The sequence below is a fragment of the Labeo rohita genome, chromosome 5 (genome assembly GCF_022985175.1).
Source record: "Labeo rohita strain BAU-BD-2019 chromosome 5, IGBB_LRoh.1.0, whole genome shotgun sequence".
Classification (NCBI taxonomy): Eukaryota; Metazoa; Chordata; class Actinopteri; order Cypriniformes; family Cyprinidae; genus Labeo; species Labeo rohita.
The window spans coordinates 46,725,891-46,745,405 of NC_066873.1; the positions used below are offsets into that span (position 1 = coordinate 46,725,891).

At 41.2% G+C, this 19,515-nt stretch overlaps 1 protein-coding gene across 2 annotated transcripts in view; it reads left to right on the plus strand.

Annotated features, from left to right (window-relative positions):
- Positions 1-19,515, plus strand: part of trabd2a (TraB domain containing 2A) — a 55,129-nt gene that overhangs the window by 16,483 nt on the left and 19,131 nt on the right. For both annotated transcript variants that reach the window (XM_051109791.1, XM_051109792.1), the window contains exons 3-4: positions 12,554-12,700; positions 13,611-13,785. In XM_051109791.1, coding sequence (XP_050965748.1) covers positions 12,554-12,700; positions 13,611-13,785 — 322 coding nt within the window. The remainder of the gene's footprint in view (positions 1-12,553; positions 12,701-13,610; positions 13,786-19,515) is intronic.

Here is a 19,515-nt window from a genome sequence, read left to right on the forward strand (position 1 = left end):
AGGAGAGAGGATCGGCACAGGACCTTGAGACAGGAATTGAACTCGGGTCGCCGTGTGCACCGTTGCGCTATATGTCGACACACTAATCACGAGGCGGTTGACGCCGACGTAAACTTAGCACTGTGAACTGAGAAATAAAAAGCTGAAAATTTTTCGGTGTTGGAAACAGGCTTACATACTGATGCGATGCTCTGCTCACGGATTGTATTTCCAGATTAAAACCAGCCTCATCTTCTAATTTCTTCCTGCTAAACTTCAGTGTTTTGTTTCTCCGTGATGAGGGATTGTGGGTAACGTCTGCCGTAGCGAGCGCAGCGATGGTTTAATCTCGGAGCAGACGACTTACTCAGCGTGATGAATGTGATGCGGAGCAGCTTTAGCGCTGAGCGTGAAGAGCGAGTGGAGCGGCGGGATCGAGTCTCACGGCTAATGAAAGCAGATGGTGGTGGATTCACACTTCTGACTGTTGATTGAGGCGCTTTAACACGAGCGACACGCACACGTCCCTGTCAGCGGCAGATCCGTCTGCGCCAAAGACTGCTGTGTGTTCTGTGATTATATGTAAAGTGCTCAACATTACGACCCAGTTGTGGACGGCGGTGATGTAATCGCACTCCCACAATCCCCTCCTGCAGCACATGAAAGACGCTGCTGTCAAACTCTCTTTTACGCCGTCGGTCAGTGGCTCTTTGAAGTCTCTCGCCGGCTCTCTGCTCCTCTGACCGGTCCACGGAGCGAATCGGCCGAGCGCCGCGCCGTATTGTTGAGCTGTTGCTCTTGGTTAGCGGCTCCTGAGGGTCTCGCGGGTGAAAGCGTTCGTTCGTTCGCTCTCTCTCCCGTGGCCTGCGCCCCCGTATTGTTTACTTTTTGTCCCGGCTGAGAGAGAATTCCACTCACTCGCATGAAACGGCCGCGTTTTCAGGGTCATTTACACCCAAAGAGTGTTTGTCTTTGGGGATGGAGCTCTTTGTGTGTGTGAGAGTGTGTGTGTGCTCACTGACCTCATAAAAACTGCACACACACACACACACACACACACTCTCACAGTGAACATGCCATCGGTCTGTCTGTTGTTTAAAGCCCTGACACAGTCCAAGATTTGAATGAGTTTGTTTGTTCATCAGATTTGTGTAAATGCGTCATTCCATCACTGTCTCACCAATGGATTTAAAAATGGAATAAGAGTCCAAACAGCTGATAAAAACATCACAGTAATCCACAAGTAATCCACACCACTCCAGCCCATCAGTTCACATCTTGAGAAGACAAAAGCTGCACGTTTGGAAGAAATGAATCCGTCATCAGTGTTCCACATTACAAGTAATGCGAGTAATCAGGTTACTTTTTTCAAGTAACTAGTAAAGTAACACGTTACAGAGACAGAGGCTCTTCTTGGCGCTTGTTCATTTCACTTTTGGTGTGAAAGGGCCTTTCGAGTTGCCAAAAATATAACTGGGGTATTTTGTTAGTAACGTACAAATAAGCAAGCCCAGCTCAGGTGACGTAAAGTAACACGAAAGTAACAGTGCATTACTTTCTATAAAAAGTAACTAACACAATTAGTTACTTTTTTAGGGAGTAACACAATAGTAATACATTAAATTAACAAAGTATTAAAAAAAAATGTTCCCAACACTGTAAACTGTATAAATCAACTAAATTAAACATCCATAACAATGTTTCATTTAGGATCCACTGGTGAGCAAAAGATGGAACGCTTCATTTCTCCAAATCTGATAAAAAAACAAACTCATCTACATTATGGATGGCCTGAAGGTGAGCACATTTTCATTTTTGGATAAACTATTCTTTTAATACAAGCATTTTACAGTACTGAACATAAAACAAATTGTGTCCATAGCTCTGTTTCCATCAACCTGTTTTTATGCACATTTTGAAGCATCGCATCAGAAACGAATGATGGAAACGCCACATTTCAAATAAAAATCCCTTAATTTGCAAAAAAACTATTTACGCTCGCTTGAGGTGGTTTTTGACTAGTGCGAAAAAGGGTCATTGTGAATAACAGGAGATGGAAACGCATTTGCTGAATAAATTCCTCCATACGCATCAAAAAAGTCATGTGACTTTCCAGTATTGGACGCAAAACCAGTGGACCGATCTCGCTGCACAGCATCTGAAATGTTGTTATGGTCATTCTGAAATAGCTGAGCAAAGTCTGTCGTCAAAGTATTTCTGTATAATTACCTCCCAGAACTGTCTTACATGACTGTGATCCCAAACAGCAGCATCCACCTCCGAAAGAAATGATCACATTTATTGTTTTGTCTGCTCCCTTTGAAGTGCAAGTAATTTAATATATATGAAAATTCCTATATTCAGTGGCTTCTCATATTTTTCTATATATATAGTGCTGGTTTATCAGGAAGTGATGATTTTGTACTCTTTGACTTTTTGAATGGAAACATAACGATATTCCCAATTTTTGCGCGCAAGTTAAATTTGCAACTTTGGATGGAAACCCGGCTAGTGCCACTTTAGAATAAGAATGACAACTTCTATTATATCTAGTATAAAGCAGCTCTGCAGTGTGTTGGTGTTTTTACTGGTGTCTGTCCTCACTGGACTGAGCAGAAGAAATGAAGTGAAGATTTCCACATCACAGAAGGCGGAGCCTCAGAGCCACGCCCACCTGTTGTGTAATCGCCACAGACCAGTGGTAGTTTGAAGGTGTTTACCAGCCGGAGAGAATGTTGGAGGAAAGTTCACTTTGGCAAGCTGTTTTGAACTCCTGAAACGAACTGCAAAAGAACTTCAGTTTGGCCTAATTTCATGTGTAATGGCTTTACACGTTTGTTCTTCAGTCGGGCCTTTATATCTGCTCTTCCACAATTGATTTCGCTCATCTTTTGTTTGTTTCTCTTTAATTTTGTAAACACTTTTGGAAACATTTTTAGCAGAGTTAAACCTTTTAGAATTCTTATCTAAAACAAACTTTTTAAAAACAAAATTGCACTTTTATAGTATTTTAACATGTTACTCCACCATGAAAGTAGTCAAGGAACACCAACCGACTGTCGTTCCTGGTCTGTTTTTCGCACTCCTCTTACTCTTCTCCCAGCGTTTGTCAGAATTCCTCTGTGAAATTCCTCACGCACAGGATCGTTTCTCTCCCTCATAATCACACGGATGCATTCAGAAGCAGCTCTATTCCAAATATGTTTAGAATCTGCGGCCGCTCTCGCATGTGTGTGTGTGTTTGCGGTCTGACGGATGGACTCTGCTGCCGTGTCTACATCAATTTTGAAGTCGGTTGAAAAGCCACAAACGGGCGATGGCTCGCGGCCACATGCGGATCCATTACTTTGGGGCTGAGAGGTTATCCGCACATATTTTCCACTACAGGGACGATTTTACACGGCGGGACGTTAGGATTTTCAGCGTGAGACCGCAGTGCTGAGACGCCGCGTTCGGGGCTCGAGCCGGAGCCAAACCGACGCGTGCAACTCCACACACTGCTCTGGTTTGATTGTGCATGTGAGTTCAGGGTCAGAAAAGACAACTTTGTTCCTTATTTACCACTAAAAGGTGCATATCAGTACCTCAGAGTAGTGGTATGTACTATTAAGGTATTGCAATGAACGTTTTAGGGGTAAATACACCAAGTTTTGTTTGTTTTAAGGGTTTTGCACCAGTGACAGGCGGTTGCACCTCTACAGGTTCAACTGTTGCACATTTTTTGAGTGTTTTGACGTGATAAATGCTGTAATCTTTTTCTAGCTCTTGCACGTATTAAAGTGCTCATATTCATTTAGACACTTTATGTAATGTTTAACACGTATGTTTAGAGTCCGTCTGGAGGTGGTTTTCATATCCTGTTTTTCGGCTCAGCGGCTCTTGCGAGCTGATTGGCTGATGCCGCGTGTGTGGGCCGGATGGAGCTGTCAGTCAAAGCGCAGTCACTTTACTTCAGCGCGTGACACTGATTCTGTCAGACAGCATAAATATTTGGCTGCGATTGAGCGCTGAGGTAAACACGGGGCCTGTGGGGTAAATGCAGAACACAGACCAACATGGACTAAATGACCTGCGTTTCTCTAGACTGATCAAAGCACTTACGCATCACGTCTACGCCAACCTCCGTTTGTCTGTTCGTCACATAACCGCACCGCAATTAGTTCCAGACAAGGACCGCCTACTTACAATCACATTAGACGTAAAATCACATTAGAGCTCAAGATTGACGGCCTACAGCGTTTCCACACATTCAGACGTTTCCATAAATGCATGTACCAGCAGTGCATTAGCGGCTCTGTTTCAGGAACGAGTCTTTGAATCATTTATTCAACTGATTCATCTTGAAACTAAATAAGTGCCACTTCATGAGTGAGTCACTTTAATAATTCAGCACCTGTATCTCATGCTGAATTCTATTTGAAATTTTATTTTAATATGAATTAATTTAGTGTTTACATACACACATATACTGAACCTCCCATCTCTGTGTGTGACGTCTTCAGAAGAAGGACTGATAAAACCGTCTCGTAACTCTTGAGAGGAGAGCATCAGAGCCGCCGGTGTGTCTCGTGGCTCGTCCTGAGTTCTGCTGGAGCCGCAGCTGTCAGGAGGACGTTTAACGTGTTGATGTTTAACTCACTAATACGAGCGGCAGACGCCGCGGTGCGGGAATGTTTACGGCGGTACGAGCTGCTTTTAGTGATGTTGTTGAGCCGGTCTGGAGACGACACGGTGAGATAAAGACTCTCCAAAGGGAAAGAAAATAAAGCAGATGGCAAACTGTGACGCTTAGTAAAATCTGCTGGAGATAAAACAGAAAACAGCGTCTTGTAATGTTGTGTCAGCGTGTGTAGAATCTCAGTTTCTCCAGAAGTTAGGCGTGCTGAAACGCATCTCACAGACAAGCTTTGCTGCTCTCTAAGGTTTTACTTAATGCTTTTATTAAATGTATTATACATTTATTTGATCACATCATGATTCTCTCAGTATGTGACAGTAAAAGCAGTGAGTCAATCCTTCGAGAGTCAAACTTGAATCATGACTTGGCTTCTGAAGAGTGGATTTGTGCACCAATACAACACAGCATAAAATGATTCTGTTGAATTTTTACTGATTACTGCACAGATATAAAACAGTTCTGCTCATTAACTGATTGATTAATTTATTTCTTCAGGGAAAACATACTTTCATGATACATAAAATACGTGCTCAATAAACCTTGATAAAACGTATGTATTTTGGCCGGTCATTTACATGACCAGTTTGGGGGGGAATGCATTACAAGTAAAGTGATTTACGTAAGCAGATTACTTTTTCAAGTAGCAAGTAAAGTAACACATTAATTTACAAGAAAATATCTGAGATACCCCCCCCCCCCCCCCCCCACCCATTTTTTGACTGACTAGTCTCCTCTCCCCATGTTGAGAGAAATCGTTGTGTGAACATGATGATACTGTAGTTCTAGACTAAATGTGAATTCAATGTTTTTGCTGTTGACCACTGATGATCTAGTTTAACCATACAAATAAGATAAATGACTTTAGATAAACCAACATTTGTGCTTCATTGATTTTGTATTGCTGAAGCGCATTAAACTTTCTTGTTCTGCTTTCTACTGTACAGACGTGAATTTACTTTTCCTTCAGCCTGACGCTTATTCATTTCACTTTGGTGTGAAAGGGCTTCAACATTTGCTAAAAATAGAACTTTTGATATAAAAAACAAACAAGCGAACCTTGTACAAAAGTAACACAAAAGTAATGTAACGCATTACTTTCCATAAAAAGTAACTAACGTAATTACTTACTTTTTTAGGAACCCTAACACAATATTGTAATGGATTACTTTTAAAAGTAACTTTCCCCAACACTGCACATGGCAGCAGTGTTTTGAAAATGCAAACTTTTGAAAATGGGATTCAAAGTGCGAGTTTTTGGAAATGATACTGTTATTGTCTCTATGTAAACTACAAAAACGTGAATATTTAGTCTGTAGGCATGCACAAGTTTCTTTACAAAGTAACATCGCAAACTGCTGGGCTGGAATGCAGCGTTGTAGTAATTTTCACAGATCTGTGTGAATGGGGATCGATTTGACTGAGTTTAACCCAGTGACTAGTTCTTCTACAAGATAGCTTGTAAACATGACTGAAGTTTGGATAAAAGCCTGATGGTGGCGTTTGAGTGTTTTAGTGTGTGTTATGACTGTCTGACACTGAGACTAATCAAAGCCAAACTCAATCACAGTAAATGCAGTGAAGAGCTCTCTACACACACACACACACACACACACACACGGCTGCTCTGCTTTGAAAGAACATGAGTTTGATTTCAGCGTGTGCATCTGAAGCGTCAAGTTACTCCTCTTCTGGTTAAACGCAGGCAGGGCATCGTGGGAAATTTCCCAGCTTATCAGAGTCCATTCACAAATACCGCGGCCGTATTGCAGCGGTGTCGCCGGCGGTGCGCCGCAAGCTTTGGCTTTGTTTGTGTTCTTAACTGGTGGGAAAACAGAGTGCGGATGATGTCATGAGAAAGAGGTCGGTGCCGTTAACGGCGTCTATTAGCGCGGGACTGAGAGGACGTCCATCACTCACAGACAGACGCTCCAGGGCCGCTTGACGCTCACGTCCACTGCACACGATTAAAGACCTGCTGTCTGAGCCAGAACACACAGATATCTAACAGAACAGACTGTAAACGCAGATGTGTGTGGCGTTCAGATGTTCAGAGTCACTCTAAGGGCCGTTCACACCACAAACAATGACTATTACAATAACTCTCATCATGTGTTTATTATCAGCGCACTCCAGTTTTGTCATCCGTCCCTTTAAATGCTCGAGCTCATTAAAACAGGATGGATTCTGATTGACTGTCAATGATTTTATCATTCATCAGCTGGGAAAAAAGTTGAAAGTTGATTCCAGTGATATTGTTCCTCTGTGCAGTTTATGTTATTGTGATGTGGACTATTCTCTTAAAGTAATTATTAAAACTTTATCATTATAATTATGGTTACAGTAATTGTCCTTGGTGTGAACGGACCTTAAAGGGACAGAAACACCACACTTTTCATTCCATTCATCCGTATGTGAAAAGAATTCCGTCCTGTAAACATGTGAAGATGTGTGACCAGTGGAAGTAAACTGGAATTTTACATTTTGGATGTTTTACATGTTGAATTATGTTTTTAAAAATGTGACCCTGGAGCACAAAACCAGTCTTAAGTATCACGGGTATATTTGTAGCAATAGCCAAAAATACATCGTATGGGTCAAAATGATCGGTTTTTCTTTTATGCCAAAAAATCATTAGGATATTAAGTAAAGATATTTTGTAAATTTACTACTATTATAAATATATCAAAACTAAGAACTTCATTTGGACAACTTTAAAGGTGATTTTCTCAATATTTAATTTTTTTTTTGCACCCAGATTCCAGATTTTCAAATGGTTGTATCTCAGCCAAATACTGTCTATCATTACAAAGCTTATTTATTCAACTTTCAGACGATGTATAAATCTCAATTTCAACAAGTTGACCCTTATGACCGGTTTTGTGGTCCAGAGTCACAAATATGCAGCAGAGCATGACGTCATATTATGAGCATCACAGCGTCTGTGGACACTTCATAAGCTCAAAGTCTAGTGTGATCAGTCTGTAAGAGTGAAATTCTGATCAATAGCGGAGCGTTCAATACCCTGAACTCTGAATGTGCGCTTACAGTCTTGGAAACTAAATCATTTATCAGGACTAAACTAGATAAACTAGTAATTGTAAACAAGAACAATTGCGATAATGACAATAATAAAGCTACAGTTTTAAAAATCATTTCAAATCCAAACCACAACTCAGAATCACTTTCAACACTGAATGAACAACAGCCAGTCAGAATGATTAGACTTTAAGAGACCGAGCATTTAAAGTGACAGATGACAAAACGGCACCATGCGCTTATAACAAACAGAACAGTATCTTGCATTGGGCCTAAACGGGCCTAAAGACTAATATTATTTCAGCCCTGCACAGCGATGATGATGAGTTTCAGCGGATCATCCTGCAGTGAGAATGAGGAGCGTTTGGGAAACCTGTTTGGACTCAATCATCAGTATTACTTTTGAGATTGCGTTCGGCGCAGCTTTGCGGAGCACTTTCCTCAGTCCGTCGTAACGTAACGGGCGATTTCCATCACAAAGCTGAATTATTGACTTTCATAGGGCCGCAGCGCTTTGATATGAAGTCGCTCTGGTTCCCGTGCGTGTGAATGTGGCCAGTGACCCACGGAACGGACACAACGGAGGAAGAAACAGCATTCGTTCAGCCCCGTCTCTTTCATTCAGCGCCTCCTCCTCCTCCGCGCCGTAATTTAAGGGGCTGAAAGGCTCTTTTGCTGCCGTCGAGGGGGAGCCGCGCCGCTGAAGACGCTTTGGCCGCGGCAGATGGAGGGAGTTTTTGTGCCGTGGAGTTTGGGAGGCTAGCGGGGTGGCGATAGGCTAATTTGAGCAGCATAAAGCCGGCGCGCTTTCAAATGCAGAGCAGGAGGCTTTGATGAGCGCGGGATGAAAGCGCGGGGAGCCCGGCGGCCGACGGGGGCTCTTTGTCCCAGACAAGAAGGCATCTGCTGGGCTTTGCCCTCCTCTCTGGGACGAGCCCCTCAAACAATGACGAACGGGGCCAGAGAGTGTCATCGGCGCTGATGAAAAGACCTCAAGAGAGTGTGTGTGTGTGTGTGTGTGTGTGAAAACTCTTAAACTCTTCTGCAGTGTTTGGCTGTGAGCTCACAGGTGGAAGAAACTTGATTGATTCTTCTGTTGGGACCAAATACACTTGTTTGTTTGGAAAAGGAGCTATTGTGAGTGATCAGTCTAAAGCGTGTGTGTGTGTGTGTGTGTGTGTGTGTGTGTGTGTGTGAGAGAGAGAGAGAGAGAGAGAGAGAGTAAACACTGGGAAATTTCATGGTGACACAATGGTGAGCTGCAGCAGCAGAAGCAACAAAAAGCGGCAGCTAGAACTAATTGAGAGAAACTCTCCTCCGCGGAGCCTTTGATCTGTGAGAGATTCACTCACGCTTCACCAGAACCCCATTCATAAACACAGCACTTCTGCTTTTAGTGCTGTTTACCAAGTCAGTCTTCACTAGTACTAGTCCTCACATACTGATCAAACCTCTGAGCGTTTGAGTTGAGTTTGTAAAGCGCAGCGTTTGTGATCCAGACGTAAATGATCTTGTCAAAAATTCAAACAAACAAACACTCGGAACAGCATTTACATTTTCTCAGAAAGTAAGATGTGACTTTTTAAAGTTAGTTTTTCAGCTACACTCCCATAGAAAGCAAAGACCTTCCTGTATTACTGTATATTTTTCCTGTATATTATATACATTGATTTATTAATTCATTACCTAGCACTTATTATTGTTATTGTTATGTTGCATATTTGCATTGCACATTACTGTTTTTGGCAATATTGTAGGTAAACACTTCCAATTAAAAGATTTAATTGGAAGTGTATCTATTTTCTCACAGATATTTCGTATTTCATATGTCATATTTTCTGCTCAGATTTCATGTTTGATCCAATCTCTTGTTGTTTCTTTCTTAGTGGAAACTGTCAATCCTACAGCATCTTTTGTCAGTGTATTTGAGGTGTTTATTCTCTTGAGGAGTTCTGTCATGATTATAGAGTCAGTTTGGAGGAATACAGTATAATAAAGCAGCTCTAAGAGAAGTTTGGATGTTAAAGCAGTGTTACGTTGAAAATAAATGATTTGAGACAAACTTCATCAAAGCACTTGAATCGGCTGCGTTCATGCTGGATTAACTATTGCCTTTTTCTCAAATATTATGTTAATACATATGCATATCTCTTTATTTATACAGCTGTATATAGAGTAAATAAAGCACAAATCTGTACAGAAATTCTGTTCCAGATTCATACATATTATTATCATCTACAGGTCCTTTTCAAAAAATTAGCATATTGTGATAAAGTTCATTATTTTCTGTAATGTACTGATAAACATTAGACTTTCATATATTTTAGATTCATTACACACAACTGAAGTAGTTTCAAGCCTTTTATTGTTTTAATATTGATGATTTTGGCATACAGCTCATGAAAACCCAAAATTCCTATCTCAAAAAATTAGCATATTTCATCCGACCAATAAAAGAAAAGTGTTTTTAATACAAAAAAAGTCAACCTTCAAATAATTATGTTCAGTTATGCACTCAATACTTGGTCGGGAATCCTTTTGCAGAAATGACTGCTTCAATGCGGCGTGGCATGGAGGCAATCAGCCTGTGGCACTGCTGAGGTGTTATGGAGGCCCAGGATGCTTCGATAGCGGCCTTAAGCTCATCCAGAGTGTTGGGTCTTGCGTCTCTCAACTTTCTCTTCACAATATCCCACAGATTCTCTATGGGGTTCAGGTCAGGAGAGTTGGCAGGCCAATTGAGCAGTAAACCATTTACCAGTGGTTTTGGCACTGTGAGCAGGTGCCAGGTCGTGCTGAAAAATGAAATCTTCATCTCCATAAAGCTTTTCAGCAGATGGAAGCATGAAGTGCTCCAAAATCTCCTGATAGCTAGCTGCATTGACCGCAGCTGACATGGCACCCCAGACCATCACTGACTGTGGGTACTTGACACTGGACTTCAGGCATTTTGGCATTTCCCTCTCCCCAGTCTTCCTCCAGACTCTGGCACCTTGATTTCCGAATGACATGCAAAATTTGCTTTCATCCGAAAAAAGTACTTTGGACCACTGAGCAACAGTCCAGTGCTGCTTCTCTGTAGCCCAGGTCAGGCGCTTCTGCCGCTGTTTCTGGTTCAAAAGTGGCTTGACCTGGGGAATGCGGCACCTGTAGCCCATTTCCTGCACACGCCTGTACACGGTGGCTCTGGATGTTTCTACTCCAGACTCAGTCCACTGCTTCCGCAGGTCCCCCAAGGTCTGGAATCGGTCCTTCTCCACAATCTTCCTCAGGGTCCGGTCACCTCTTCTCGTTGTGCAGCGTTTTCTGCCACACTTTTTCCTTCCCACAGACTTCCCACTGAGGTGCCTTGATACAGCACTCTGGGAACAGCCTATTCTTTCAGAAATTTGTTTCTGTGTCTTACCCTCTTGCTTGAGGGTGTCAATGATGGCCTTCTGGACAGCAGTCAGGTCGGCAGTCTTACCCATGATTGCGGTTTTGAGTAATGAACCAGGCTGGGAGTTTTTAAAAGCCTCAGGAATCTTTTGCAGGTGTTTAGAGTTAACTAGTTGATTCAGATGATTAGGTTAATGGCTCGTTTAGAGGACCTTTTCATGATATGCTAATTTTTGAGATAGGAATTTTGGGTTTTCATGAGCTGTATGCCAAAATCATCAATATTAAAACAATAAAAGGCTTGAAACTACTTCAGTTGTGTGTAATGAATCTAAAATATATGAAAGTCTAATGTTTATCAGTACATTACAGAAAATAATGAACTTTATCACAATATGCTAATTTTTTGAAAAGGACCTGTATTGTTAAGTTTTACTATTTAAATGTTTTTCTGTTCTCATGTCAGACATGTATGTATGTGTGTAGAGCACCTTAAAAAAACACAACAAATTCCTTGTGTGTCTGGTGAATAAAGCTAATTCTGATTCAGACAGACTTTGGCCCACAATGCATTGGGGGCTTGCAGGGGCTGGTTGCATAAACTGCTTTGATCTTTAAGACTGGCCAAAACGTTCTAATATGAATCTGAACAGTTAGACTGGTAAACAGTGTTTGGTCAGTCAAGTGCTTAAAGGGACAGTTCACCCAAAAATCATCATTTTGTCATCATTTCCTCACCCTCATGTTATTCCAAAACCAGTATGAGTAACTTTGGAACTGCAGAGCACAAAATAAGATTTTAAAGAAATCCATGAATGCTGGTAGCAGTTTCAACAAAGGAATGTTGAGTTGCTTCATTGAAAGCTTACTGTATTACTTTATTAAAAGCTGTGTGTTATGTTTATTGTTATGTTTATGTTTTGTATTGAAAGAGAGATTGACAGAGCAATTGTGATTTTACCCAAGACGAATTACATCTCATGTTTAAGCACTACAGAGACATCTCAGCCAGCTGTAAATTCCCAGAGATCTAACCAAATTGAGGCGCTCTCGGGCGGGTTCTTGAGCGCTGAACGGCCGCGGATGCGCTGGAGCTCACATGTCTGAAAACACTGACGCAAATTTTCAAATCTTTATTAATAAACCATGTATTTGAAGTCCAACCAAGTACATTCTAGCCCAAAAAGCTCTTAAAACTACATTCCATGACACAAAACAGCACTATTTTCAACACTGCAGTGGATCTGGGCGTCCGTCACGACACTCGCCGGGAGAAATACGCCAACTTCGGCAAGCTGAGCGATACAAACGGTGAAACGGCTGTTGGAGTTCTGTAGGACTGTAATATCAACACTCTTATCAGCCAATCAGATTCGACACAACTGTTGTATAAATCTTTTTAAGACAGTCTCTCAAGAGTGTCTTGTAAGAGGCCGCAGGTGTGCGGAGTCAGCACTAAAGCTCTGCTGCTTTGTGTTTCAGGTGATTTTCGCTCTGAATCAGACGCTGCTGCAGCAGGAGAGTCTCCGCGCCGGGAGTCTGCAGGTGCCGTACACCACAGAGGATCTGATCAAGCACTACAACTGTGGAGACCTCAACTCCATCATCTTCAACCACGACACCTCACAGGTACACGCCAGCGTCCAGAGAGAGTCTTCACAGCTCATACGCAGTCTGACATCCATCAGTCATAGTGCATGTGCTGTGACGGGTCACATGAGAGAGTCCAGACTCTTAAAGGGGTCATTGGATGCACACTTAAGGAACAGTCTCTAATATACTTTGGTTAAAATTTCTCAATTGTAGTGTAAATAACCACCCTTTTTACCTTGTCAAAATCAGCTCTGCAAAAATCATCTCATTCTGAGGGGTTGTCCCTTTAAATGCAAATGAGCTCTGCTCGCCCCGCCCCTCTCTTCTCTCTGTGGAGTGACAAGCCTGTTTACTTTAGCCTCATATAGTCGCGTTTAGCAGCAAAACTTGCTAACTAGCGCTTTATTAGTAAAGGTGATTGCAGAGATTCATAAAAAAAACCCTTATACTCACTTCTGCTGTAAGTGAAGCTGGATCACTAATGATTCGCGTGAACATAGACGGATATATGTAGATCGGGAGGTTCATTCCCTTCGCAAACAAACGTAATCCACTGCATCTTCAGCGGCTCAGATGTCGGGAGTAAACGACGACCACTACGTTCATTATCACATCCAGCAACACAACACTTCAGTTGCTCAATCAGAGATATTCTTGTCTGACTTGCATCCCTGCTCCGGCATCAAAACAACGGAGGTCGGACTGTTACAGCTGATCTGAGGTAAAACGCTCAGGTCAATCAACTATCGCGGGAGCGGCCTCTGCCAACACACATTAATGTTCAAACAACATGTAAAAGTGAAGTTTGCATCCAATGACCTCTTTAAGTATAGTTTGATGGACCGTGATGTCTGTCAGATTTGACAGAGCTACTGTATAGAGCGCTATAGAAATAAACGTGACTGTTTTTCTAACTTGGACCGATATCTGTCCGATTTGCGTCCAGGTGCCGAACTTCAACAACGTGACGCTGCCGCCGAGCGAGCAGGTGACGGCGCAGGAGATCGACCGCTACTTCAGACAGGAGCTGATCTACAAGCGTAACGAGCGCATGGGCCGACGCGTCAGAGCGCTGCTGGAGGAACACCCCGACAAAAGCTTCTTCTTCGCCTTCGGAGCGGGTCAGTCTCCCTCGGGACCCGTCCGGATCCTGTGGCTTTGAAGTCTCTTTCATCTGTATTTTCTTCATTTTCTGTTTTGGGTTTGTATTTCTGTAGGGTTAGTTGAGTGTGAAGGGCCGGAGGCGAATCACGTAATGAAGCGATGTTTTCCTCCGGTTTAAGCCGCAGACGGAGCGTGTGACTCGCGCTCTTTGATGTGCCTCGTTTTTGACCTCACTACGCAAATATCCGCCAACGGTCGTTCGGCTGCTGGGCGGTTTTTGACTCGTAGCCCGAATGCAAACGCAGCTGCTAAAAATAATTGTGAGCTCATGTCACAGAGATTAAACGAGATTATGCTCCTTCTAGGAACAAATCTTGACGTTAAAGCCCCGAGAAATGGACTTGTTACCCGTAGTCTTCATCTGTATTCTGCCTTTGATGAAGCGTCCGTCACAATAAACCTGCTAGTGACGGCCGGCGTCTCGCGGTTCACCGTGAGGTCATGTGTAGATCAGTGTTAAATGAAATGATGTGGAAATCTGATTAAAGCTACTTAGAACAAATGACTTAGTTATTTTCATAGAGGCCGCAGCACTCATGCGCTGATCGCAGTTCTGTTCCTTCAGACAAACTGGACTAACGGCCATAAACAAACGCAATCTGTTTACCGCCACATATTCTGCTTCATTTAACTCCAGATTGAAAACAGGGAGATTATAAACACGAGGAAACTTGGTTCTAAATGACCTCTCAAACTCTCTCTGTCTCTCTCTTGTGTGTGTTATAGAGTGTGTAAAACGCTGCAGTGCTTTTACTGTGAACAGCCCTCGACTGTGAAATTTAAGCTTCCTGAGGTGTTACTGCATTACTCCAGCGGTTCATTATGTTGGATAGAGCACTAAATGAGTTATTACTAGTGCTGTTTACTGTGGAAACAATCACTGCTGCTACTGTCTTATAATTTTTATAAGACTTTATAATGTCTTATTATATACACTGCTGTTCAAAAGTTTGGGATCAGTACGTATTTTTTTAACATTTTTTAAAGAAGTCTCTTCTGCTCATCAAGTTAAATTATTTGATCAAATTAATGATCAAAAATACAGAAAAAGCAGTAAAAATGTGAAATATTATTACAATTTAAAATAGCTGTTTTCGATGTTAATATCTGTTAAAATGTAATTTATTTCTGTGATCAAAGCTGAATATGCTGATGGCAGTATAAACATTATTTATTTTCATGCCTTAGACCACATTTGTCAGATTAAACCGGTGTTACATTGTTTACATTTTTCAAGGATACGAGCAATCAAGCAGTTCAGCTTTGCTATATTGTATACAGTATGCAAACTGTGTATGTATGCAAACTGTATTGTCTCAAAGGAACACATTTCTAGTGCAGTTTATTCTCATATTGTATATTCAGAAAGTTTTGGAATATTTGTCATTTCCCCAAATTTGTCACCGATTTCATACTGAAACACAGTAATAATAATTTAATCAGAAGGGTAATACTGAACTTATTAAGATTGTAATTTTTTTTTGTTTTTTATAAATTGTTGCTATTTTATAAATTTTTTTCAGAGGTAAATCCATAACAGTTCAATTTTTAACAATATTTCAAGTGTAATTTATGAGATTTTCTTTGTAAAAGAAAATTCCTTAAAGTTACACACAGATTTGTCAGACTTTTGAGACCTATCTACTTGCACCTTGTAGCTATGGGAGAGAGTGATATATGAATATTTCCTGATTACTGATCATAAATGTAGAGGTGTAGTTAAAATCAGTCTCAGCCAATGGACTAAACATTTGTTGCAGTAGTGACATGAAAAATGCAGGACGTTTTTTTTAATATAAAGTTTCACAACTTACAAAGAAACTATAAAATAATTATTTTTTACAACTTCACTTTTTAAACAGAAAAGATCAAAAAGATACTTTTAAAAACTTTGACTAGAAAAAAAAAATCATTTTCATAAGTTGAAATTTAGGGCAGTCACCTCCCAATTGAAAGTACCCAATAAGTGATGATTTTATATAAATTAAGCTTACTAATATTTTAAATATTACTGTGAGTTTCAGTAGATAACAGAAGGATCTTAAACATCTGAGATTGGAATGCTTAAATGCTTTTTACATTTTTTTTTTTGTTTTTTGGTTGTGGAACAGCAGTTTGCACCAATTCTGTGGAATTTATCACTGTATATGAGTGAACTGCACATTTGCAGATAAAATAGTGTCTATATACTTATAAGTATACATACTTACATATCCAGGTTTTTATATGAACAAACTAATAAAACTACAGTGTGTTCTTGAGACAGTAGCAACCACTTAAAACATCCTGTCAGCCACATATGAATGAAGAACTGAAGTTTGTGGGCTTGAACGGATAGTTATTGGCTAGTAAATCTCGTTCTGTTGTAAGCGGGTCTCGAGTCAGGCGTTTCGCGCGGCAGCTTGTTTAGTCTGTGGGTTCGGAGGGTTTGTTTGTTTGACTGGAGCTGATAAGATAAAGACGGCGTGTTGATCGGGGTTAAAACAACAGCAGCGCCGCGAGACAATACTCACAATTAGCATTCCATTGTGTGCCGGCGCGCCTCATTAGCACTGATCTCAGGTCAGCGAAGAATGGCAGGAATGTTTGCGTTCTCCCACGGTCGCGTACACGACAGACGCTGTGCTGTAATCCTGTCAGATTCACAGCTGAATGATCCTCACCTGAGCGAATCACTGCGGAATCGAGCATTCCATCACCGCCTCACCAATGGATCCACTGCAGTGAATGGGTGCCGTCAGAACGAGAGTCCAAACGGCTGATAAAAACATCACAGTAATCCACACCACTCCAGTCCATCAGTTCACATCTAGAGAAGACTATTTTTGTAATAAAGTTCAGCTCTATGGAATCTTCTGTTTGTTTTCATTCAGTATCTACTTTAGAAAGTATTGTTTGGTTAACTGATTGTCGGCCAGTGCGGTCTAACTTCTTATCTTTATCAGTAAAGTCCACCATCGCTCGACCTCCAATAAGCATCGTAGTACCACACGTGCTCGCAAGATGTTTTTATTTCCGATTAATGAAATTGCCTCGTTCGAGCATTCACATGCATTTTTTTCCCTGTTGATCATATTATTTCAGATCTTCATTCACATCGAGCTTAACCGATTGATTGAGGAGTTTTCAGTCCGATCTAGTCGTCCGTCTGATTACTGATTGATTGATTGGTGCATGTAAATGCAGATGCTGATGCTCCTGGGGTTTTTTGTCTCTGCTGCTGTTTAGAGCTGCGAGCGTCACAGTGACTGTGTGTGTGTGTGTGTGTGTGTGTGTGCTTTTGGTTTCTATATCCTGGTGGGGACTTAAACCTGAATACACACATACTAATGGGGACTCGTGTCACGATGGGGACCTAAATTGAGGTCCCCATGGGTACAAAAGCTTATAAATCATACAGAATGAGATTTTTGGATGAAGGAAAAATGCAGAAAGTTTTCTGTAAGGGTTAGGTTTAGGGGTAGGGTTAGGGTAAGGGGATAGAAAATACAGTGTGGACAGTATACAAACCATTGCACCTATGGAGAGTCCCCACAAAGATAATAAACCAGACATGTGTGTGTGTGTGTGTATGAGCCAGGGTTGCCAAGTCTGCGGTTTTCCCCTGGAATCAGGCTACTTGTACACTGTTGCCACAGGTAGTTTTTGATGTTGCTGACGCGTTGAAGCGACCCCAGTAACGTCATATTTAGCCCCAGAAATGCGAATTTACCAGGGGAACCCCGACAAAAAAACATGTATTTTATCCCCCCGGAACACAGTGTTTAACAGGCTAACGGCTAGTTTTGAGTACCAATTGGGTGGGTTTTGTTATGAAAACCTGGCAACCCTGGTGTTTCACATGTATATATACACTGCTGTTCAAAAGTTTAGGATCAGTTTTTTTTTTTTTAATTCTCTTATGCTCTTCAATGATGCCTTCACTTGATCAAAAATACAGAAAAATCAGGAATATTTTTTGGAACGTGTAATTCTTTATTCAGGATTCGTTGGGGAATAAAACATTAAAAAGAACAGCATTTATTCAAAATATAAATCTTTTCTAACAATATAAGTCCTTCCTATCACTTTTTATCATCAATTTAACACATCCTTGGTGATTAAAAGTATTAATTTCTTTAAAAAAAAATACTGACCACAAACTTTTAAATGGCAGTTTATATTGTTACAAAAGATTTCTATTTTAAATAAGTGTTGTTCTTTTCAACTCATTTATTAAAGAATCCTAAAAAAAAGTATCACAGGTTGCAACAAAACATTAAGCAGCACAACTGCTTTTTAACATTGATAATGAATCAGCGTATTAGAATGATTTCTGAAGACTGGAGTAATGATGCTGAAAATTCAATGTTGCATCACAGGAATAAATTATATTTTAAAATATATTCACATTGAAAATAGTTATTTTACACTGAAATAATATTTCACAATATCACAGCCTTTTCTGGATTTTTGATCAAATAAATGCAGTCATGATGACAAACTTTTTGAAAATTTTTGAAATCTTACTGATATCAAATTTTAGAAAGGCAGTGTATATGTGTGTGTGTTTTGGGGTTCTGCAGCAGATCTTCACAGGCTGCTGCGTTTGCTGCTACAGGAAGCGTGTGAGTGAAAGCAGAGACGGCCAGACAGGCAGCCAATGACTGCAGCGCTACACGCTAACAAGGACCGCGTTTCATGCGCCGCTCCTGAGGGCTTTTCTTTACAACACGCCCGTCCGGAGACGAGAGTGTAAGCGATCCCGTTCCTCGCTCTCCATTCACGCTGCTCTGGGGCGCCGACGCTTCACCAGTCGAGAAACGGTTCTGGTCTAAACCCACCGCATACTTCAGCTTTTACACGTACGCTGGCGTGTGCATGACATGAACTTCATCAGCAGCACAGAACACACACACTGAACGTGCTCAGCCCGATTCGTCAAACTGCGTGTAGTCACACGTGAACCGTGCAGTTTTTGATCATTTGGAGTGAAACATAAAACAGAACCCCGAACAATTACAACTAACAACTGAATTTCTGGAAAAAAGAACTAAACTGATTAGACATCTTTTTTGACTGATTATTATTATTAACTTAATTAAACCATTAAAATGGAATCCAGAGCATTTTAAACCACAGAACACATGGAATTTGGCAGAAAATGAAACGGAGTGTTGTGAATTGGCCGGATCTGTCGGTGTGCGGCCGTAATTCACTCTTCTCATCACTGAGAGACACGATTCGATTAGAGAAAATGAGCTGATGTTTATTCCTGATGGAATGATGTGGAAATATGATGAGTAACATCTGGAAATGATCAGAGCTCACGTCCGTCAGGATTCCCAGTAAACCGACGCGATTATCTGAATCACGGAGATCTGCTCGTTCTGAGCTGCTGAAGAGAAATCGAGTCGATCGCTAACTCACGTCTGAATGTGTGAATCAGGAGGATCGGAGACGTCAAACTTCGCTGCTTTGCTCTGACGCAGGTGTTCTGTTGTCTGTCTGTCAGTCCCGTGATGCCGAAGAGCCGATCGTCGTTAATGTGCTTTATGAGGCCGCGGTGATGCGTTGCTGTTTATGAGCGATCTGTGAACAAACACAGTCTGGAAACGACGCTCTCACGAGTACTTACAAATTATTTTACAATTTAGTACTTAAAAGCAAAGCTTTACTTTTTTATTTTAGGAAACTTTTACTTCACT